Source organism: Platichthys flesus, chromosome 10 (genome assembly GCF_949316205.1).
Source record: "Platichthys flesus chromosome 10, fPlaFle2.1, whole genome shotgun sequence".
NCBI classification, from domain to species: Eukaryota; Metazoa; Chordata; class Actinopteri; order Pleuronectiformes; family Pleuronectidae; genus Platichthys; species Platichthys flesus.
In genome coordinates, this window is record NC_084954.1 from 1,529,912 (window position 1) to 1,552,980 (window position 23,069).

Here is a 23,069-nt window from a genome sequence, read left to right on the forward strand (position 1 = left end):
AATTCTTAAATCCTGAATTATGACTGAATGATGTCATCAAGATAAAACTAAACAACATAAAATCAAGGATTACTGTTTTATGTAAAAATGTATTAAATCCGTAGTAATCAAAACATCACCAAAGCAGCATGGGTTTGACTAAAATACACCAAATTATGATTTAAATTCAGTTTGAGAAATACTGTGTAAAATGTATTGTTTCTAGAGTCTGATCTGAAGTTCAAGCTCATAAAGGAACTTAAGCTGCAGAAGCACTGAAAGAAGTGGAAGTTAAAAATGCTAAAAAGGCTAAAAGACTGAAGTGTTAAGTTTAACAGTTGAAGAAACAGCTGATACAACATTTCAGAACTGAAAGACGCTGAAGAAGCAGCTGAAACTCAAGTAGTGACGCCAATTGAGAATAAGTGTGGGATGAAGTGGAGGAATAAAGAATAAACCCTGAATGGAGTTGAAGAGATAGTTGAAGCATAAGTTCATTAAAACACAAAGTTGGAGTTTAAGCCCAAAGTTTCCAATCAAGCGTCAGAACTGAATACAGATGAACATGTCAGAGGTGGAGAAGGTGCTGCAGAGAGTTGAAGCATCAGTAGTGAAAGTTGATTGAGAGTTGGTTAAATAAAAAAGTGAAACATAAACTTCACGTGATTGAACCTGAGTCTGTGCTGCAGGAGATGTTCCTGGAGATCGAGCAGAAGGTGAAGACTCTGTCATCACTCGGTCACGTTTCTGACCTGCAGCCGCACCTGGGGGCTGATCTGGGACCTGAACTGGGACCTGAACTTGGAGCTGAACTGGGAGCTGAACTGGGAGCTATGGGATCCCAGCAGGAGGCCACTGAGTTGCTCTCCTCCAAACTGGAGCTCCTGAAGTCCAACCTGGTCTCGTTCCAGCAGGTGCTCCAGGACCGACAGGAAGAGGAGAGGACGACCAACCGCAAAGAGCCACAGGTACGAGCGACCCCAGAAACTCTGACCATATATTAAATATTAATTTAGTGAAGAAGATAACGACACTTCTGATGATAACAAAGACGTCTTTAATTTCTCCCAGTTGGTGCCTGACGCAGAGCGCCACCTTGAGTCCAGGCTGAGGCGCAGCAGCAGCGTTCAGGAGATCTTCTCCTCCCCGAGGAACAAGCTCCCCAGACAGAGCAGCCTGCAGCAGCAGAAGGTACCAGAGGTTTACAGTGAAGACTACAGGCCGCACAAGCACGTGTCTAATTCAACATGTTTAAACTCAAATATCGATTTAAATATCTTCATTAAGATTATTTTTGACATATTTTAACCCTTAAACTTCCATGGTTCACTAAAACACAATCCCAAACTGGTTTCTAAAGGTTTTATTTGACTTGACGTGAACAGCGTTGGTGTCAAAACAACAGGATGAAAGTTTGTTTTCAGACGTTTGCTCTATTGACTCTGGTGTTTGGTTTGAATCCCTGTATATCTGACCCTGTTGTTGTGCAGGAGCTGGAGCAGGAGCTGAGTGAACAGCGAGGACTGACTCAGGCCATCGCTCGACAGGGCAGCAGAGCTCGACTTCACAGCCACGAGTCGGAGGGCCGCACCCAGCTGTCACCACGGTATTATTATATTTACTTATATCTCCACCGAGGCCCAACACTCCCTGAAATTCAATCCAGCTGCACCAGTTTGCAAACACTCAGAGATCAGTCCTCTGAATGTACAAGTTGTTTCATTAAGATCCATGAAGTCTTCTCTGGGAAATCAATGGAAATGTGGAAAAAAAAGTTCTATCTCACAAAGTAAAAGAAAATGTGATACAACATATATTTATGGGTTATTCTGGACTTTGCCAAAACTTAGAAAGAAGGAGAAAGAACTGAGGAAAGAAACAAGGAAGGAAGGAAAGACAGAGTGAAGTGAAGTGTGAATCCTCTTCTCTGTGTGTAGTTCACCTCCTGCTGAGGCTGATGTGGTCGGCGGCGGCGGCCCCTCGGCGTGGGACGGGCTTCACAGCCGGCTCCTGGCTCTGGAGGAGAGCTGGCTGCTTCCTCCCTCTGAGGTAACCTCTTCATCATCATGGCTGAAGTGCTTGATTATCACTTTTCAAATACAAAAGAGAAAAGAAAAAATTGGTGTTCTCGCTCCGCTTGATTATCACCTTTGAGCAGAAGGCACTTTGTTGTCCCCTGGGTGTTATGGGGCCTCCTGCAGGGCCTGATAAGAGCTGTGTGAGTCTCTCTCTCTCTGTGTGAAGGTGACAGACTCATCTACAAGAAGCAGTGATGGAACAGCAGGACGTATGATTGGCACAGAAAACCTGAAAGAGCTTCGAACTCTAATCATCCATCTGAGAGAGCTGGGAGCTCCAGCTGCAGTACCTCTGGATGAGGTGAGGGGGCGCTGTCCTGACTGCTTATCTCAGACAGCTGTCCAGAGGTCGGGACATCAGATCAGAATCAGAATCATTAAGTATTTATTGCCAAATAGGTTTACACCTACAAGGAATTTGCTCTGGTTATTGGTGCATACAATGAACATATAAAAACACAATAAATACAACACACATAAGAAAAGCAATAAAAAAAAACAATATATATTTACTCACTATTTACTTCTTATTTACTCACTTTTTCTAATATTTATACAAAGTAACATTTATTTAAAAATAAACATATCTAAATAAAAATATATAAAAGATAAAAGATATAAAAAGTGTAGTAAAAAGTGAAATGCAAAATGCAAAACAGTGAAAAGTGTCAGATTGCAATATGAAATGTAATTCAGTGTAATATGTGACCTCTTCATGTTCAGAAATGATATAGCAAAGGTTTTAATTTATTATCAAAACATTTTACTGCATTATATGTATTTTCCCTCATGGCTATAAGATCTGGATTCGATGCATGTAGATTATGGACAAAATGTATTAAAATAAATTAAGACAAACAGCAAACAAATGGTTAAAATACAGAAGGCAGTACATAAATACTAATGGTCATTTTAAGGATATGTATAAAATTGTAATATTTTGTCAGTCTAGATTCAGGAACCAACGTCAGACAGAAGATCATAAGCTGGAAGTAAATGGGAAATTAAAAGATATACGCTGTGTATCCTCCTCCTCCTCCTCCTCCTCTTCCTCCTCCTCCTCCTCTTCCTCCTCCTCCTCCTCCTCCTCCTCCTCCTCCTCCTCCTCAGTGTTTGTTCATAATGTGAGTAACGTCTCTGACCCCAGGTTTCCTCTGTGGACGTCTCCCATCAGACTCTGGACCACGGCTTGTTCCACGTGCTGCTCAGAGCGTCCCTGTCTCTGTCCTCCATCAATCACCTGCTGCAGTCTCCTGCTGAGAGGACACAGGAGGAGCAGGAGGCTCAGCTGAGGCTGCAGCTGCTGCAGGTCGGACTCCACAAATCATCAAATCACTGATGAAGTCATGATGATTAATACCTGTTTCATTTATGTCTTCATCTGTAATTAGTTTCTCAAATGGATTTTTCCCTTTGACTGTGGTTAATAACGTTCCTCCACACTCCTCCTCCCCCCTGAATCTGATTGTGACCTCCTTCCTCTCCAGAGTCTGTCGGCCGAGCTGGCGACCCTTGGCGGGGAGCTGAGCTTGTGGGGGTCAAAGGTCACGGCTGTCCTGGGGTCGGAGTGTGGTCGGCGGTGTGTGGACGCCCTGAGCAGAGTCCTGCATGTGGTCCAAGCTGCTCTGAGCGGCCGAGAGAAGCAGCTGAGGAACCTGCAGGAGGAGACGGCCAAGCAACAGGTAGAGATACTGTTTCATATTTAACACAAACAACAACAAACACACAATTAAATATTCAAACAATAATTATAATAACAATAATTAATGACCTGCAGTTTTCATTTTAAGTGTATCAGCACTAATGTGTGTGAGTTGTCCTACCTAACACGACTCCACCTTATACTTGTGTAACCTTGTGTATTTGTGGTATAATTTAAATATTTGGAAATAAACTTTTCTTGTTTATTGAAGTGTTTGCTGTTTGCACGTGTGTCTCTAAACCAACAGAGACGCCTTAAAGAGTTGCATGCAGCCTTCACCTCTAACCAGTCGACTGTTCATCTCACAGTCTGTGAGCTCAGTGGAACGCTGGGAGCCAATGAGCATCTTCAGGTACTGCTTCCATGTGTCACTGATACTGAGCTTCCACATTAATACAAAACAACACATGGTCTAAATAAAGATGGACGTCGCGTCTCTACTTTTTCCTGAGTCTGTGCAGCAGGGTTCGGGGGGGGGGGGGGGGGGTTGCTGCAGTACGGAGGTCACGTGCACTAATTCATTGATGTGGTTTTCAGGCTGTGAAGCAGGTGCACGAGTCTCTGCAGCTGCAGGTCCAGCAGGTAGACTCTCTGCTGGAGGAGGCGGAGCTTCACAAGCTGCCGTCCTCCCTCCTCCACCAGGCCTCACAGCTGCAGGTACTGTTCACTCCTGGGTCTGGTGTTTGGAAATGTAAGTGCAGCTGAATAAGAGACGATTGTGTGTCTCGCCCCTCCTGTGTGCAGGCTGAGCTGGACACGTCTCTGGGGGGGGTGGGCTCCTGCTGTGAGGAGCTGAGGAGCAGCGTGGAGGTGCAGCAGCTGTACGAGCGGCTGGTCCGCAGCCTGGAGGAGCTGCTCTCTCTGGGATCTGAACGCCTGACGCCGGACACGGAGCTCCAGAGCAGAGCTCAGCTCCAGCAGCAGCTTGGTGCTCACACGGTGAGTGAGTGGGAGGCTGAGGAAGAGTTTAATAAACCTTACAAACATCATCTTCAACACAAAGCTCTGGTTCTCTCATCAGAAGTTCTTCCAGTTCCTGGGCCATCACTCCAGGACCCTGCAGTACCTGACCCAGAGACTCCCAGAGGACGCCCTCCAGAGGGGGGAGTCTGTCCTGACGGGCCTGCAGGACGAGGTGGCCCGACAGCTGCAGCGTGCTCTGGAGAAAGGAACCAGGATGCAGGAGACACTACAGGTGAATACTACAACAAACAGGTTTTCATATTCAAACACTGGAAACTCGCTGGAAAAGCTTTATTATGGATGTTTGGCAGATTGATGAAGACGCATTTAATCTCATCATCATTACTGTGTCAGGTGTGGTGTCAGTGGGAGGAGGACCTTGCCTGGGCCGACTCCCTGCTGAAGGAAACTACATTTCCCAGGATGCACCAGGGGGGTGACAGTGAGGAGCTGTTATCTGAGGAGCTCTCTGGCCTCCAGGTAATTTTTGTGAATACACGTGTTCTTCCGGACCGACACGGGGGTAATTCTGATTCACCAACAGACGACCGGAGGACAAAGTGCATTTTGCAATTTTCCGTTGTGCTCATTTGGGCGCTCTCTGCATGCCGTACTTTGTCCATTGCACTCAACGGCCTAATTGACTCAATTACACACAAGCGGATTGGTTGTTTTCTGTAGGAGAACACGATGTTCCTGGACTTCCATGTGAGTTATTAGCCGAGCAGAGGCTTAGGGTAGAATCCGTTTGGGTTCATGTCCCTCTGTGCTCGGCTGTGGGATTGGAAACATTACTGAGGTGAACGAGGAGTTGCTGAAGTTAATGAAAACCAACCCGCTGTCTGGAAGGATCTCTTATGGAACTCAAGCATTGGTTTAAAGCTGCGTTCAGACGAGCTCAAAAGACCAGACAGCACGTTTTTAAAGACACTCCCTCTCTGAGTAAAACTTGAAACAAACTAAATTCACTTTAACACTTTCAGTTCCAGCTGAATGTAAAGTCCTTTTCCTTTGCTCGGCCGCAGCTCGGTGAAGTTCTGCAGGAGAACGAGGCGCGGCTCGGTCGGGCGCTGGAGGCGGGGCTACGGCTGCAGAGGTGGGGCTGTAAGGGAGTGGGTGTGGCCACCAGTGAGCTGGAGGGCCGATGGAGAGCCACGCGCCAGAGAGAGGACAGTGAACGCACCACGAGCGACCGAGAGAGGAAACTGAGCAACAGGTGAGAGAGGAGGAAGAAAAGTTTGAATCTGGTCTCGGTTCATGAAAACATAAAATATTTTTGTTTTTATTCATATTTCATGAATGAAATCCTTCCCTATATTGTTCTCTATTAAAACTAATTTTATAATCATGTTTCCTAATTAAGCAGAAATGATAAATATTTATTTTAATAAACACCTATTGCATTGATCCAAATACCAATCAAGACTAAGAAAAGAGTCTTAAGTTAAGATTTCTAAATTAAACATTTGCTTAAATTACCACGACAGTTATTCTGCTGACTTGTTCAGTGTCAGATGCTTTCATCACATTTCACATGTTCCTGATCATCAGGTTTATTCGTGACTCTGCGGCTCTGAGCCACTGGACCGTCCAGGCCAGAGAGATGATGAGCAGATGGAGTCAGTTCGGTGTCGCAGCCTTGGAGGAGATGGACGTGGAGCAGAGGCACGAGCACCTCCTGCAGTGTGTGGTAAGACGTGTGTCATGTGTGTCTGTACCTGCTTTGGTGTAGAAGCCTGAATATTACAGACCGTGTCCAGCACGGAAGCATCTTTTCCAATTCGACTTGTGCAGAACAGATAATAACTAAACCTTTTGACTTCAGGCTTTGAGGAAGCAGCTGGAGTCCAGATGGGACCTGAAGGTCTCTGTGATCGGAGCCGGTTCTCAGCTGCTTCAACTGAGGGAAGCGGTCGGACACTCGGACTCAAACGTGGACGACAGCGAGACTTCGGACCCACGTCTCTGCTCCCTCGTCTCCCAGCTCCGCCAGACAGAGGCGGACTGGTCCAGTCTGGTCGCTGAGGTTCCTGTCGTCCAGAGAGCGCTGCACCAGGTGAGGAGGTTCTCCACGTGGAGGTCAAACACAGGATCCACCAGAGGAGTCAGGGTTTTAACTGACCATGACAAGAAGAGAACCAGAGTGTTTCTCCTCCTGTGTCTCTAATGTCAGAGTTCATCTGCAGCCCAAGTTCCCACAAAGCGTCCCGCTGCAGTCCTCCTGTCCCCAATTAGCTCCAAACGTCCCACTGTGCAGCACTGAGACAGAATCCTGAGGACTCTTCTCAACCTGACGCTCTTCCCCTTCACCTTCATCCTCGTCTTCCACTCTCTCCCCTCTCAGCGCTCCTCCTCTTCCTCTCCTTCATCCCTCTTCATCTGCCTCTTCCTGCTGTCCTTATTATTTTCTGTTCTCTCTCCACCGCTCTTCTGGTTCACTCTCTCCCTCACCTCCAGTTTCAGGTTTTGAGTTTGTTTCAGATTCATTTCCTCAAACGAACAGAAACTCACACATTGATTATTTGTCAGGCAACATTGAATCAGTTCTCTCAGTCTGCAGACTCTGTTTTATGTGTTGCAGCCGTTTACTTTGACACACACACATGTAGAGCAGCCAACAACATATTTATTTATCATTTATACACACACACACACACACACACACACAAGTGTCTGCAGACTCACACTTAATAGAAAACAAGAATTTAGTGTGATATTTACCACTAACTTGATCTTTGAAAGAACATCCCAATAACATGAGTTTAACTATGGTGAACTTTGACCTGTGACATTCTCTAGCATATGTGTAACCGTTTACATGACATCGTTTCCTCCCCCTCCCCCTCAGCGTTGGCTGGAGATGCTGACCCAGCAGGGGGCGCTGCAGGAGCTGCAGGTCTGGCTCGGGGCGGCTGAGTCCCGGCTGCAGGAGAATCACCGAACATGGTCCACTCTCCCTGATCTCCAGCAGAACCTGAGATCCTTCCAGGTAGAGAGGAGCAGAGACCTCCTGATCAATCTGTGAATGGAAGTGTTCAGTCAGTGCTGAGGTGTTTCTACTCTGCTCTCCATCCTCCACCTTCCTCTCAGGAGTGTCAGGTGGAGCTGTTGGCCCATCAGGCCACACTGGACCTCGTGAACCAGCCATCGCAGACCTACAGTACCGAGGCCGGCCAGATGGGGCGCTACGATCACAACCAGTTTGCAGAGGACCAGGGTCGCCTCAACCACCAGTGGCTCTGTTTCCAGAAGACACTGAACTCTCAGGTCAGACGAGCCCGACTCAAGGTCACATGGTCTTCATCAGTGGGTGGAGTTAACTCTGTCATCATGGAGATGGGATCTACGTCGGCTTGAAAACTTTAGTTTGACAAATTAATTTCAACTTTCATGATTTGAAAGCCTCAAAGTTTTACATTGTTATTCTAATACATGAGATTTAAGTTCTGGTTCCTTAAAATACATAAATAACAAAACCAAAACATCACTCTTAAAATAAATGTTTACTAATCTATCATTTTATAATAATGTAATTTAGATTTATTCAGATTTAATTATGTGTCTGACTCTGTGTTTTCTGTGATTTCCAGATCCAGGAGCTGGAGCAGACTTTGCGGAGCAGAGTGGAGCGAGAGGCCCGACTGCAGCAGATCAACATCTGGATCACAGAGCAGAACCTCTGGATGGACTCGGCCCAGACGCCGAGCAGCCAGACGGATCTGCACAGGAGCCTCCACCGCTGCCAGGTCAGGGGTCACATCTGTACGCTCACATCTGGGTGGACAACCATAACACTCTGAACTAGAGCTTATATATCACTCCTGAAGACGAGACGGCTTTTTGAAAGAAATGTAAAAACCTCTAATCTAAGTCTGCATATTGAAATCCACTCCTGTGTGTGTGTGTGTGTGTGTCAGGACCTGGAGGAGAAGGTCCGGCAGAAAGCTGCAGCTCTTCAGGAGCTGAGAGAGAAACTCTGTGATGGACGAGGAGACGAAAGCTTCATCTCCCAGATCAAGAAATCCATCCAGACCTGTGCAGACCTCACACAGCGGGTCAGTGACACGTAGAACCAGAGTGTCTGACGTGTGGAGCTGTCTCTGTGTCTCTGTGTCTCTGTGTCTCTGTGTCTCTGTGTCTCTGGTTCTCTGTGTCTCTGTGTCTCTGTGTCTCTGTGTCTCTGGTTCTCTGTGTCTCTGGTTCTCTGTGTCTCTGTGTCCCTGTGTCTCTGTGTCTCTGTGTCTTTGTGTCTCTGTGTCTCTGTGTCTCACTGGATCCTCTCCTTGTCTCCTCCAGAGTGACTCGGTGAAGCTGAGGCTGCTTCAGGCTCAGCAGCTGTGGGACCGCGTGGAGACGAGTCTGAATCAGATGAAGCTGAAAACACTGGGCGTGTCTCAGACTCTGGTTTATCACAGCGACCCTCAGCTCTGCCTGCAGGCACACAGGCGTCTGCATGAACGGCTGCAGGTACTAATCCACTTCAATCTGTCAGATCCAGGTTTTTATTTAGATCTGCATCAAATCACAGATTTTCTTTCATCTAGTTCCAGATTTCATTACCAGGGAAATTGGTGAAAATGTCAAAAATGTAATTCGTCTGTTTAAAATATGTTTTCTTTCTTGGTTCCATCCTTTCACCAGATTTACAAACATTTACCATCTTCAGTGTTTTAATTGTTGTTTTTAAAGTTTCATTTATCTCATCCACATTGGATACAAACTCAATTACATCTAAAGTAAAAGTGTCTTGTTTATTTGATTTAATAATGTATTTAAATCAAAGCTTCTTGTGTTGATGTGCAGAATCTTTAATGATTTGTGTTCAACTCCTGATAACTGATGTGTTGTTGTGTTGTTTTGTTGTTGTGTTGAATCAGCTTCTTCATGAGGAGACACAAGCTGCAGAGTCTCTGAGGGACGAGCTGAGTCAAACCGTCTCGTCCCTGAGAGACATCATCAGTCCTGAGGCTGCTGCGCTTCTCACTGAGCAGCTGGACAGACACACACACAGGTGAGACACACACACACACACCACACACACACACACACACACACGCACAACACAACACTCACTCACTCTCCTGTTCTTCAGTTGGACCGTGGCGTGTGGCTCTGTGCACCAGCAGCTCCAGAGAAGTCAGAGCGTCCTGCAGCTCTGGGAGCTCTACGGGCGTCTGGAGGCCTCGTTCTCCCGGCAGCTGGAGCGGCTGCAGAGCGACGTCACGTGCGCTCTGAGAGCGACGCCTGCAGACGACAACAGTCCGGAGCAGGTCGCTGTCAAGATGACCGAGCTTCAGGTGAGAGGACATCATGTGCAGAGGGAAACGTTTCAGCACGAACGAGTCTGACATGAAAACAGGAAAATCCAGAACACGACCTTTAAGTTGAATTGGGCCCATTTGAGCTTTATTTAACAATAATAAATGTTTTTGTTTTGAAGCAATATTAGCAGGTAATTGTAGTTTAGATCTGCAATAAAGATAATTTATTACTTTAATCTGTTTCCAGAGTTACCTGCAGAGGGCGGACACTTTGCAGTCTGACCTGCAGGGGGTGCTGGAGGCCTCCAAGGACCTGACTGGTCACCTGGAACCTTCGGCTGCTGCTCTGGTCCAATCACAGAGCAGGTTGTTGACACGTGGTGTCCTGCAGCTCGTTCAGAAGCTCACGGGGGAACTGGGTCAGCTGCAGGTACGAGTCCATGAAGGAATCTTCTTCTTTCTGTGGTTTACTGCTTTTTATTGTAACTTTCTGCTTGTTTTACTTCTCCATAACCTGTTTGTGATTCAAATCTGTTGCTTCGTTGCTTCTAAATAATAATTTATTCACTTTATTGTCATTTTTCCGTTGTTCTTAAAGTGTAATTCCATTTAGAAGATGGATTTTGAATGCATTGTTATGTTCTTGTGCACATATTTAGCACAGACTCTGTGATATGTAGATGTTCAGAGCTCTGCATGTGTTTCCCAGCATGCCTCAGTGCTCTGAGCGTCACTGTGGCCTAGAACTTAACCCACAAAGGTCACAGGGTCATGTTGTCATGTGTGTGTGTGTAGGAGGAGCTGAGGCGGCTGCAGGAGTTCGGAGGCGTCCTGGAGTCAGTGGAGAAGAACCTGGAGGTGTGGACGCAGCGTCTGGAGAACGTGGCTCAGGCAGGAGACCAGGTGAGACCCCCCCCTGAAGCGACTTTATGAATCACTGCAGCATGAACAGCTTCATCGAGGTCCACTCATGATAACTCTCCTTTATTATTATGATTCAAGCTTTATTTTAACAATTAGAGAATAATCTGTATTATTTAGCTTTGAAAATCTTTTTTTCTTGGAAGAAATCTGAAAAATTGCGGCTGTCTTTGTTTTATTCAAGACAAATTATTAAGTTTTAAGATGTTTCTAGAGCCCGGCTTTTTTTTTCTTCTCTTTTAGTGATTTGAAGGTTTTATTAAAAACAGTCTCATCTGTTATAACCTTATTTCTATTGTACTTTTTCCCACCAATGTGCTAAACAAAAAAAGGTAAAAAATAAAAACCAGACCAGGCAGTTGACTAAAAGGACAAAAGAGATAAAACCTGGGAAATTAATCGAATAAAAGAAATGAAAATATTATTAAATAAAAGTAAATCACACGTTCTCAAACTCTTTCAGAAAGAGAAAGATTCATCATGTAGATGTTTAACTTTCTACTTTTCCTGTGAACTTTAAGGACGTAAACACTGACGACCTCATTTGAGTGAGTTTGTTTTCCCGACTTCTGTTTCCAACGTCGAGACAATCACCAGAATTTCATTTTAAATCCTGGTGTAGATTTTAAAGTTTCCACAATTAATTGATTCTCTGAACATTTGACTCTGTCTGTGAGTCATTACTCAAACTGACGACTCAACCGGGACAGAAGACGACAGGCATGTCTGTAGCGTGTCCGTAGCGTGTCTGTAGCGTGTCCTGTTTTGTTTCTCGGCTGTGATGTCATGTGCTGCAGTCCACATGGCTGTGATCCCTCTGAGTCTCTGATGCCTCCGTGTGTTTCCAGTCTGGCCTCCTGGAGCTGAGCGGCCGCTCCGCTGACCTGGACGTGCTCAACGAGCTGAGCTGCAGCCGGACGCCGGGCGACGCCGCAGCGCGACACCTGCAACGCCTCAACCGGAGCTGGGCCGCCACCACCGCCAGAGCTGAGGAGGCCTGCAGGTCAGTGGGGGGGCAGATCTGAGCACATGAGGTTTAACACACTGCTGGATTTAAGCTTCACTAAATGACAAAGTTCAATCAGATGATATAACACAATCGGTGGATTGAACTGAATCAGTTATTTAGTGAACATTATGGATTAACACTGATCTGAATGAATTTTATATTTGAAGGATGAAAACCTCACAGTTAAACTAAAACTCCAAATCCCCCAAATCTAAGGTTTTATCAGATTTGTGATCAAACTCCTAACAAACTGAAATGTGTGTGACTCTAAAGAGGAATCGTGGCTTTTATTAGACTGAAACGAGTTCTTTGAACCTGAGGTAGAATGAGTGTTTCCTGTGCAGTGAGCTGCAGACGGAGTCGCTGAGGCAGCAGAGCTTCGAGCAGAAGTGTGAGAGCTGGATGTCCTTCCTGCAGAGGATGGAGGACGGTCTGGCTGTGGACGTGGCCGGGTCGTACGCCGGCCTGCGGCAGCAGCTCTGCACACACAAGGTATCGAACACGAGTAACAGACTCACCGACACTCCGCTGTCCCTCTGTGGAGCCCAGACCTCCGTCCAACCGTCCCCTTACTTTCAAGCTGAGCCACATCACGCACTGATCCTGGATCTGCTCCTTGGTCCAGATGCTGTTGATAAATGTCTGATGGAAATCTGTTCAGTAGACTTTGTGTAATCCTGTCAACAAACAAACAAACAAATGGATACCCGGGTGAAAACATCCCTTCCTCGTGGAGGTGGAGAATCCCCGAGATGTGACCCGGTGTCTCCTGGTGTGTTTCAGCGGTTCCAGGCCGAGCTGTCCACCGGTCACCAGATCCTCCACTCGGTCATCACTGAAGCTCTGCACCTGCTGCAGAGAGGAGAGCTGGACGACAGGTAACCTGCTGGTTCCAGATGTTCATCTGATCCCAGATGTGGTTTCACATTGAAGACTGACACACTTCCGTCCTGTGGTTATCACTACGTGGGTGGAGTCTAACTGTACTTGACTCTGATTGGTCTGAGCGACTCTTTCTGACTCTTTCACACCAAACCAGGTGTGAATGAGTCATCGAGCGTCTCCTTTGAGTAAAGAGAGGAAGAGACGGAGCTTTTATTTTGATCTCAGGAGGTCAAAAGTAAAACTTTGATTGAATCTTCTTAGCTTTCAGATGCTGTCCATTCAATGTTTGAGTTCAAAGTGAAATGTTTCCTTCAGATGGTCATGGTCTCCAGAGGCTGAATCCTTATTGACTTCTCTAGAAGGTCAAACTCACGATGTCTCTGTGTTTCAGGAGTGACTTCATCCTGAAGCTGGCCCAGCTCAGGGAGCACTGGCAGGGGGCGGTGCAGCGGGCCGACCAGCGGCGCTCCCTGGTGGAGGGGCTGGTGAGGCACTGGCACCAGTACGACCGCAGCCTGAAGAAGCTGCAGAAGTTCCTGTCGGACACACACGCCCTCCTCCCCCCCACTGGGCCCCCCCGCTGCAGCCTGCAGCAGCTCAGGTGCTCGCTGAGAGACCTGCAGGTGGGAACCAGAACTCAGTCATTATTTATTATTTATTAAACTTCTTTTACTTTAAATGTACTTTGGCTGTACTGTAGCATGATACCAGTGTTAATGATCATTAACATATTAATAAAGATCTAGAAATCTTGATTTAGAACGGCGGGTGCATCAGAGCGTAAAATCTGGAGTTTTTGTGTATTTTTCACTTAATTCAAATAAAAGATTTCTCTCAGAAATACTTATATCCCATAATAACACAGTCAAAACTGCAGTAACTTACTAATCCACTAATTTCCAGACTTTTACAAACCCAAACGTGTAACAGTTCCCTGCAGAGAGTTGATCTTCACTGATTGTTTGATCCAGATTGAGACGAGTCGTCTCCACAGACACTAACAGAGAGAAACAGAAGCTCTGAGGCTCATTAAAGATTCAGAGATCTGTTGATTGATTTTCCCTGAAAAGAAAGAAAGAGATGAGATTTGTTTGAGTCTTTGATGATGATGAAAGGAGGCTGAGGAGATTTGGACTGAATGAAGCTGCAGTTAAAGTTCTTTCTCCTGTTGATAGAAGCTCATCAGTGAAGGTTCAGACATTTAAACCACAGATAGCTCGTCAGATTTTTATCTCAACGTTGTTTCCTGTTGAACTCGGTGTCTCCTCCTCCTCCTCAGCACACGGAGCTGCTCTTCCAGAGGTATCAGTGCAGTTTCATCCACACGCTGGAGGTCGGCCGGCAGCTCTTTGCCATGGGGGACGAGGAGACCCAGACTCAGCTGCAGACGGAGCTGGGGACCCTGCAGGAGGAGTGGGACAGCCTCCAGTCTCAGCTGGGCCGGAGGGTGGACCTCACCGAAGCCATCGTCAAGGTACAGGGCCACTTTGGAATGTCTTTAGAAGGTCTGGAGTATCTCTGGAGTTCAGAGAAGGACTGAAACCATCTGGAGCATCTGTGGAGGATCAGCTTCAGAGACTTTGGACACATCTGTAAACTCAGACTGAGCAAAACACTGATGACATACAGGACTATTATTTATTAGAGAGGGAAGTGAGATCCAATCCCAATCAGAGGACACATTTTAATACCTGCTGGGAACTTGTGTGTCCACTTGTGATCCGATCACTCAGGACAGATGTTAAACCAGGTGTGAACGGAACCGGATTCAGACAGATTATGTAAAATCAAGTTTATTTCACAGACTCAAAGGTTTGTGATTTTACACATGCAAATGCACAAGAATACTCATAGACTCGACATTTTCCTAATTTAAATTGAACTAATTCAAACGACTCCTGTGTCTTGCTCACTGCTGCAGCTCCATGTGATTTGTCTTAGTTTTGTATTTTCAACTCATCTGGATGCCCCGTCCTCCATCTGTCACCTGCTCCCCCTGAGCAGCCAAGTTAATCCAATCAGCTTTAATTCACGACAGAAGACGTGAATTAGGAAGCAAAAGACAAAAAACAGGCTTTAAAACTGTTTGTTTTAAAGCCTGTTGCATTGATCCGATCAGTGGGATTCTAACTTGCTTCTCTGTGTGTCTCAGAACTGGGAGCACTGCGAGGCCGGACTGGGCCACAGCGAGCTGCAGCTGAAGGACCTGAAGACCCTGGTGAACCAGATGATTCCCCAGTGGGACGAGGAGCTGCAGAGGAACCAGAGATTCATCAAGGTGCGTCTGCAAACACGGACACAAGTCAACAAACAAACTGCAGAAACTCACAGGCTGTGATGAGTAGAATAAATGAGTAGTAAAGTTAACAAGTGTTTGAACAGTAACAACACACACACACACACACACACTGAGCTTTCAGGCAGTTGGACGAGGGGGGGGACATCACTCAAAGTTTCAAAGCCAAGTTGGAAACCAGTTTTACTCACAGCTCGTCCCCTCCGACCCATCACAGCCTTTATCCTCCATCCCCCCTACCCCCCTCCCCTGCTGACCTCACCCCTCCCCCGGCCAGCCTTCAGGCCCTTAATCCTCTCTCTCTCTCTCTGGGCGTGGAGAATGAGAGCGAGAGAGAGATAGAGAGTAGTGAGGGGCAGAGAGAGAGAAAGGGGGCCGGCAGTGTCTGGGAGCAGCTGTGGGCGAGCGACGCGGTGGAGGGGGTCTCTGACAGTCTGTTGTGGTGCTCCCTGTGCGATGGTATGCAGGAGAACGAGGACTCCCTGGAGGACTGGGCCCAGAGCCTGACGGAGCTGAGCACCATGAAGACGGATCTGTCCCAGTACATCATCGCCGAGGACGTCCTGCTGCTGCAGGAGCAGGTGGAGCACCTGCACTGCCAGTGGGAGGAGCTGTGCCTCAAGGTGAAACCTGATTTCAAGCTGCTTCTGCTTTATCCACTTTATTCTTTATGAGTTGAACAGAAACATCTTCACTTTGCTCTGATCAGTTGTTTTCCTCACTACAGTCGATGTTGATTTACTGAATGTTAAAAGTGCAGCAGAAATTAACTTTGTCCTGTTTTGCTTTAACCAGCCGAGAACCACAGTGTGAACTATAGGGTTTTCACCTCCTTTGCTTAAAAACGTTTTTTCTGGTGAGTAGAGTCTAATGAACAAGAACAAGCATCTGAAGGTGCAGAGATTCATTCAAAGTGCAGATTGAGGGAACATGACCCTGGTGACCCAAAACTCCAACTGTTCATCAGCTCGTTAACTTGTTGATATTGATTATGAATGAATCTGGAACTGTGTGGCTGCATCTTTGGAAACTCAACTCATCTCACCCATGACTCTACATGTAACTCTGTGGATGGAGCTTCACAGTGCGAGTCAAGTGAACGCTCTCAGTTGAAATGTTAATCTGGTTTGAGACAAATTAAGTTAAGTCTCCACGGGGAAGTCATGTCAGGAGTTAAGATGGACCAGAAACACGTGATCAAACTTTCCACCTGTGGACTTGTTGTGTTTCTGTCACAGCTCCGACTTGTTAGTTTGAAGAAGGTGAAGCACGCACACATGGAAGCAGCAGCCTGAGCTGTCACTCACTGTGTGTTGTTAGACGACAGCTCAGAAGTTCAAAGTTTGCTCTGAGGCCAAAAGGCTCAAAGCAGAAACTCAGACTTTTCTAATTCAATCAAAGTTGTCGCACAACATGTTGATCTGCATCGGGGCCTTTTTGTGTGTTTTCCATTCGTTAGTGTTAAAAGTCTGAACCTTCAATGCGGAGTGAAGTGAGTAAATCTTATTGAGTGTTAATAGAGAGAGAGCCACAGGTCCGGGGGGGGGGGGGGGGGGGGGGGCATTGTGTGAACGAGGGGACAGATGGTGACAGAAGAGAAAGTTGAAATGAGCCGAGAGGAGCTTTTGTATGAAAATGAGTTTGGGGGAAGGGAAGGTGATCTCACTGTCTCTCACTTTCCTCTGTCAGAGAGTTTCTGTCGTCTCCTGGTGAGAAGGTCAGAGACGTGGACTCTGGAGAACTGGCCTGGTGCACCGGCCTCACCAGCCATGAGACGTGCACACACAGTAACTGAGCGTCTCAAAGTGCTAACGCTTGTTTCCCTTCCGCCCGGCGACCCTCAGGTGTCTCTGCGTAAACAGGAGATCGCCGACCGCCTGAACGCCTGGATCATCTTCAACGAGAAGAACAAGGAGCTGTGTGAGTGGCTGACCCAGATGGAGAACAAGGTGCAGAACAACTCCGACCTCAACATCGAGGAGATGGTGGAGAAACTCAAGAAGGTACGAGGCTGCAGTGAAGACGCACGACGAATCATGAATGATGGCCTCAGGTGTGAATGTGATCGTGATGTTGGGTCAGATATGACCCCATGACCTGGTGACCTGGTGTTCCCTGTGTCTCTGCCAACATCAGTCAGGATCCAGCTCCTCCTGCGACCCCTGAGGATGAACTCTAATAATATGATAACGTCTGGATGGATGAGTGGAGTTGTGCAGCAGCATGATGATTAAATATAAAAGATTCATCCAGCCTCCATTGAAGTTTCACATCCTACATGTTTCTGTTGAGTCACTGAACAAACTTCTTCAAACTTTATCACTGAAACACACAGTTTGTTTCTGCTGTGTCATGCTTTCAGCTCTGAGCTGCTGTGTGTTGGGACGACGTGTATGTGAGTGTGTTAGTGTGTGGGGGGGGGGGGGCGCTTTTCAAAGAGCTGTGAGTCGTTAAAAAGACGACAGCTGTTGTCAGCTCCAGCTCCACGCGGGTTTGTTTTGTGTTCAATTCAGGGCCCTTTCATTTGTCACGGTGTGAGTGTGTGTGTGTGTGTGTGTGTGTCTCTGTGTGTGTGTGTTTGAGGATGGGGGGGAACCCAACAACTTGTTGCCCCTGCAGGGGGTTTAACACTTTTCAACCCCTGGAGCTTTGAGTCTTAATGTTTTATGAAGTGAATTTACTTTTTAAATTGTAGTAATTTGTTTAGTATATAAACGTAACATGAAAACTAACAAGATTAGTATTTGAAAGTCTCTGTTTTAAGTTTCATTAATTGTTTCACTATATAAATTCTGTATTTATGTTCCCTTTAGTCATTAAGACTAAACCCGGCTGTTAATGTCAAGACATGATTAAAATGGGAATATTTCCACCATCACTACCTCTGGAAACCTGAACTGTCACTTATCCCTCTCTCTTCTCTTCTTCTTCTTCTTCCTCTTCTTCTTCTCCTCTTCAGGATTGTATGGAGGAAATCAACCTATTCAGTGAGAACAAAACGCACCTGAAGCAGCTCGGAGAACAGCTGATTAGCGCCAGCAACAAGACCAAGGAGACGGAGATCAACGACAAGCTGAAGGACATCAACGACCGCTGGCAGCATCTGTTCGACCACATCGAGTCCAGGTAGGAGGGGGGGGCCCAGAGAGAGGCGCTGCCCTCGGGGGATCTGAGCGTGGGCAGGTGTTTCATGGGCTTTCATTGTCTGATGCTGTGTTGGTTTGTCCTGTTGTCTGAGGCTACGTCCTCCCTCTGTGTGAGTTTGATCCTCTCTTAGTTCTGGTTGTGTTTTACGATCAGGGACTTGTAGCAACGTTTAGATGATTTCACATAAAACCTGTTGCTTCTCTCTGTGATTTCAAAACATATCTTGAAGCCAGAACTGCTCTGGTCTCAACACGTGCAGCTTCCTCTGTGCATTGTGGGTAAAACAGAAAGAGAGCACAGCTGTCGGTCCACCGCTGCAGCAGATTAAGGCTCCGAGCCGACAGAGGATAGAGGGATATTATTTCTATTAATCCATAAATGCAGATCTCATTCCGACACAGAGGAGAGGCGGCTGTGGAGCCCCTGAAATGAACGATTTGCTTCTATAGATAAAGATTTAACGTTAAAACAGGAAAGGAGAACAAAAATATATCTGCTTCTTATGTTATATTCTTTAAAACTTGATTCTAGTGTTTACCTGCAGATTCTAAGAATCTCTGAAACTGAAGAAGTCTCTTGATTGAGATGTGAAAAGTCTACGGCCCCGTTCACACCTGGTGTTAACGTCTCGTCACGTGATCAGATCTCACCTCCACGTCATGTGATCAGATCCCTAAAACCACATGTTGATACCAGGTGTGTAGGAACTCCTGCAGGATTCCACTGTTTGCATTTGATCTTCACTTTATTAAAAGCATCATCTTTACATTTTAGTTTGAAAACAGGGACTTGAACCCAAAAGGCTGCAGACACAATATGAACCTTCTTCTCTCTGTCAGCTGTAGTTTGATTGGTCTTTAACTCTTGTGTTCTGGATGAGTCAACGTGATGGAGGCTGATCTCAGGATCCAGCACCAGGTTCCTCTTGCTCTCTATCAGTTACTCAGATTCCTCATGGTGGAACAGGACAGCCTTGTGGGTCTGACCAGTGCAGGGGGGGGGGGGGGGGGGGGCTGGTGACTGATCCCCCCATGAGAGACTTAGATCGGCCATATGGTGACAGCTCGGGACAAACGCCTCCAACTTAGAGACAAGTAGGATCTCAGAACATCTCACAAGTAGAAACACAAACCGAGGGTGGATCCTCGGGTCACAGCTGACGGGTCGTTAGTGTCGTCCATCTTTATCAAGAGGGAGCATCACGCACAATAGACGCCCCCCCCCCCCCTCGCCCCCCCACAAGCTGCTTAACATGACCAGGAAGTGATTTCATCATCATATCGCACACCTCAAAACCGTGTGTGTGTGTGTGTGTGTGTGTGTGTGTGTGTGTGTGTGTGTGTGTGTGTGTGTGTGTGTGTGTGTGTGTGTGTGTGTGTGTGTGTGTGTGTGTGTGTGTGTGTGTGTGTGTGTGTGTGTGTGTGTGTGTGTGTGTGTGTGTAAAGTAGCAGACACTGGGCTTCGGCCTTCACTTAACCCCCCCGCCTAGCACCCTAATCCAGCCAGGCCCCCCCCCCCCCCCCCCCCCTCTGAGCTGGGTGTGCAGGAAGCTGATTATAACCAAGGAGCTGATAACTGCTGCACTTTCAAATCAAAGTAAATATTAGTTTAGTTGAAGCTAAAGTTGAAAAGCCTGAACATGCAGTACCACTAGGAGCCACTAGATGTAAATAGCTGGAGCTTCATGTCCGCAACCGTAGTGACTTTGGAGAAAAGATTTAAGTCGACTGATAGAAAACATGATGTTTGGTTCTCATGTCGGATTCGTATCTTCAGCTGCTCGATGTTCGCTGGTCTCACGTCTTCCTTCACTTCAGCACGATCACCTTCTGAATCTTCCTCTAGAAACAAACATGTCCGACTCTGCCAACGTGTGATCCAGATCGTAGTCTGTAAATAAAGATCGACGACATGACCGCTCACAAAAAGTTAAGCTTTTGCCCCCTAGTGGCTGGCCCCAGAATGCCTCCTGCTTGTTAGCTAAAAGCGTCTTAGGACATATTAGTTTGATCATGGTTGAGACGTCTTGATTGACAGCTGAGACTGACTCACAGTTGGTCAAGCGTGTTTGATACCCCCCCCCCCCACACACACACACACACGAGCACTGCTTCCTATTCAAGATGTTTTGGCTTCATTTCCTGGAAGCAGGAGGAAGTGGAGCCACGTCAACGGCGTCCATCTTTGTTTCCGGTCTTGGACTCAGCACTGCAGCATCACATGATGGCGTCAGGCTCATTTGAACCACACTGAATCACACATGTCTCAGGTTTAGTTGCGGTTCCCTCCCCGGACGTGAGGGGATCCTGTGGTCGGTCCCGGTGCCGGAGTCCTGCCGCTCTGTGTCACATGTTTGGACAGAGGCAGTGGATGAGCAGCGGTGGAGAGGAGCTGACTCAGAGATGACCGCCGTGTCCTCGGCCTTTGTCTGCGTCTCGCATCACTAAGTTGTGTCAGATGACGGCGGAGGTCTGACCTGCTGGGGGATTAGAAGCGTTGACACTGTCTCGCTGCCTTTGTCCCCAAAACAAACCGGGTGCTCCGTCCCCGGCAGCTGCCGTCTGCTGACACCCGCCTTTGTGCCGACGGGCCCTCGGCCTCGGGGCCACCGGGGGCCACCATCCTCCCTCCTCATTGTCTGAGTGCATGATGCACTCGAGGCAGCCGTCTTTTAAAAGACAACCCCCCCCCCCCTGTCCTCCTCCTCTGTCCCCTCACACCTGGCACATGTGCACATTTACTTCTTTACAGTGTTTTGTGTCTGAATTACAGTTTGTCGAGTCGTTAATTTCAAGTGGAGCTTTTGCAGATTAATTTAGTGTCGTGTTGTCGAGCGCTCTAACAACAACATAAAAGAGAGAAGTGTGCGTTTAATGGACTCGCTCCTTTCAAGTGGTCCCACTCCTGGTCGTCATGGTGACGATGTGGAGCTTTTATGGTGGAACGAGGGATGGTGAAATGGAGAGAGAGAGAAACTGGGAATTCAGGTCTGAGTGGGAAGGTTTTGTTGGATTTTAATCTCCACAGCGAGAACATCTTCCTAAAAAGAGCATAAACAGAGATATAGTTCATGATAATATAATATTTAACATCTGTTCTGAAACACTGTGGGTAGAACCTTTCTGTTGGAAACACGTTGAAGCCGTGAGTCTGAATCAATTTAAAATAATTCTGTGATTCGAGGATCTTAAAAGAAATCCACACTGTTACGTTTTCATTTGAAACTTGTATTGAATAATATAAAGTTAATATTATTATTAACACAGCTGAAAACACAATGCATGAATGAACATCCTGCAAAATGGTGGAATAGAAATGAAAAGATATGAATTAAGCAGCTGCTAAATATTTATCTCTTTAAATAAATAATGAGGAAACTTATTTAGTGATTCACTTAAAGATAAATTCCATGTTGGTCTCGTGGCCCATGAATGAAACCACAGCAAACATCAACAGAACGGACACTTGAACGTGAATATAGCAGAAACACTTAGTTCGCCACATGGAGCACGTTATGTCTGAAAGGAGGTGTAGATCTCTCCATCTTCTCCTCCACCTGTTGTAGCGGCGACCTTCAGACGTGTTATTTATTACTGCACTTATTGCTCCGGACCCCCGGCGTCTCTCTGTGATGGAGGGAGGGGGGGGGGGGGGGGGGCAGATGGACTTTTCTCCAGGCCGAGGTTTCCCGCTGGGTGTGTGTGTGTCGGCAGCTTCGATAATGTCCGAGGTCCAGAAGCTGCACCTGGAATCTGCTCACGACCTGGACTCACTTCAATGAGCCCCGGGGCTTTGTTCCCGGTTGTGGACTCTGTTGATGCAGGTCTGCGCTGGTGTCACCGGATATTCTATATTTTATATATTCTTATACTTTCGACAGATATTTTACAGCTTGAATATCAAATTTTCTACTCGTACAGTACGTGTCACCCTGCTGAGTAAAGCTGAAGTGAGCAAATACATGTGTCCTGCTAATCTAAAGGCAATAGATTTATAAAGCTTTGTTGGTTAAATCTGTTGGTTGTAAAAAGTAATTACTCTTTTCTTTATTTTTTATGATTTTGCCTTTTTAAAGTCATCAGATTCATTAAAAAAACGGGATCTTTAGTGTAATTAAGGAAATAAAATTCTAACTTCACGTGATGCGTTTAAAATTTGATGATTTCAAAAAAAAATTCTGCTTTATTTCTCATCCTAAATTGATAATTTTCCAGTTTGAAGTCACCTTGTTCACTTTTCTTCAGCATTTCTTATCATAGACTTTAATTTGAAACCTATTTAGTCACTGTCAGGTCTCATAAAGAAGCTCCTGACTCTGTGTCCCCGAGTGAACCTGTTCCAGATGCTTGTGGGGGAGAGAGGATGGAGAGAGGGATGGAGGAGGAGGGGACTGTAGAGGACGAAGAGGAGTGATGGGAGTGGGGGGGGGGGGTGGTGCAGTGCTCTTTATAGCGGATGAGCCATCGCTACGGAGTCGCCTCCTCACCAGCCCGTAAGTACCTCTCTGACCCGAGCCCTCATCTCGCGCCCGGCTGCCGTGAGGCTGAGGAGGCCGGCGGCTGAATGGGAAGCAGATCGGGGGTTTTGTTGTGATAAAGAGGAGAAGAAGCAGGAGAAGGAGGAGGAGGAGGAGGAGGAGAGACGTAGAGCAGGAGAGAAGGGGGATGGGCCAGGCTTTGTCAGTGCAGTGCAGGCATGTAGGCAGACGCACGCCGACACATCAGAGCAAATTGAGCTCAGATCCGGTTGTCTTGTTGTGTGTGTTGGTTTCTGTGGCAGCGTGGGCAGCGGGAGTGTGTGTGTGTGTGTGTGTCTGTTTGTGTGTGTG

The 23,069-nt window shown here is 46.7% G+C and overlaps 1 protein-coding gene across 6 annotated transcripts in view; it reads left to right on the forward strand.

The window, feature by feature from the left end:
* Positions 1 to 23,069, forward strand: part of LOC133961545 (nesprin-2-like) — a 95,034-nt gene that overhangs the window by 59,318 nt on the left and 12,647 nt on the right. For 5 of the 6 annotated variants that reach the window (XM_062396694.1, XM_062396689.1, XM_062396691.1 and 2 more), the window contains 33 exons: positions 669 to 947; positions 1,051 to 1,170; positions 1,470 to 1,585; positions 1,917 to 2,028; positions 2,224 to 2,358; positions 3,205 to 3,366; positions 3,545 to 3,739; positions 4,007 to 4,111; positions 4,297 to 4,416; positions 4,504 to 4,698; positions 4,781 to 4,954; positions 5,077 to 5,202; positions 5,748 to 5,938; positions 6,274 to 6,412; positions 6,548 to 6,778; positions 7,571 to 7,711; positions 7,813 to 7,989; positions 8,313 to 8,468; positions 8,640 to 8,777; positions 9,019 to 9,189; positions 9,600 to 9,733; positions 9,815 to 10,019; positions 10,231 to 10,413; positions 10,779 to 10,886; positions 11,753 to 11,907; positions 12,258 to 12,405; positions 12,697 to 12,791; positions 13,190 to 13,421; positions 14,078 to 14,272; positions 14,951 to 15,076; positions 15,562 to 15,717; positions 16,939 to 17,097; positions 18,054 to 18,220. In XM_062396694.1, coding sequence (XP_062252678.1) covers positions 669 to 947; positions 1,051 to 1,170; positions 1,470 to 1,585; positions 1,917 to 2,028; positions 2,224 to 2,358; positions 3,205 to 3,366; positions 3,545 to 3,739; positions 4,007 to 4,111; positions 4,297 to 4,416; positions 4,504 to 4,698; positions 4,781 to 4,954; positions 5,077 to 5,202; positions 5,748 to 5,938; positions 6,274 to 6,412; positions 6,548 to 6,778; positions 7,571 to 7,711; positions 7,813 to 7,989; positions 8,313 to 8,468; positions 8,640 to 8,777; positions 9,019 to 9,189; positions 9,600 to 9,733; positions 9,815 to 10,019; positions 10,231 to 10,413; positions 10,779 to 10,886; positions 11,753 to 11,907; positions 12,258 to 12,405; positions 12,697 to 12,791; positions 13,190 to 13,421; positions 14,078 to 14,272; positions 14,951 to 15,076; positions 15,562 to 15,717; positions 16,939 to 17,097; positions 18,054 to 18,220 — 5,246 coding nt within the window. The remainder of the gene's footprint in view (positions 1 to 668; positions 948 to 1,050; positions 1,171 to 1,469; positions 1,586 to 1,916; positions 2,029 to 2,223; positions 2,359 to 3,204; positions 3,367 to 3,544; positions 3,740 to 4,006; positions 4,112 to 4,296; positions 4,417 to 4,503; positions 4,699 to 4,780; positions 4,955 to 5,076; positions 5,203 to 5,747; positions 5,939 to 6,273; positions 6,413 to 6,547; positions 6,779 to 7,570; positions 7,712 to 7,812; positions 7,990 to 8,312; positions 8,469 to 8,639; positions 8,778 to 9,018; positions 9,190 to 9,599; positions 9,734 to 9,814; positions 10,020 to 10,230; positions 10,414 to 10,778; positions 10,887 to 11,752; positions 11,908 to 12,257; positions 12,406 to 12,696; positions 12,792 to 13,189; positions 13,422 to 14,077; positions 14,273 to 14,950; positions 15,077 to 15,561; positions 15,718 to 16,938; positions 17,098 to 18,053; positions 18,221 to 23,069) is intronic. The other variant, XM_062396692.1, reaches the window with a different exon arrangement.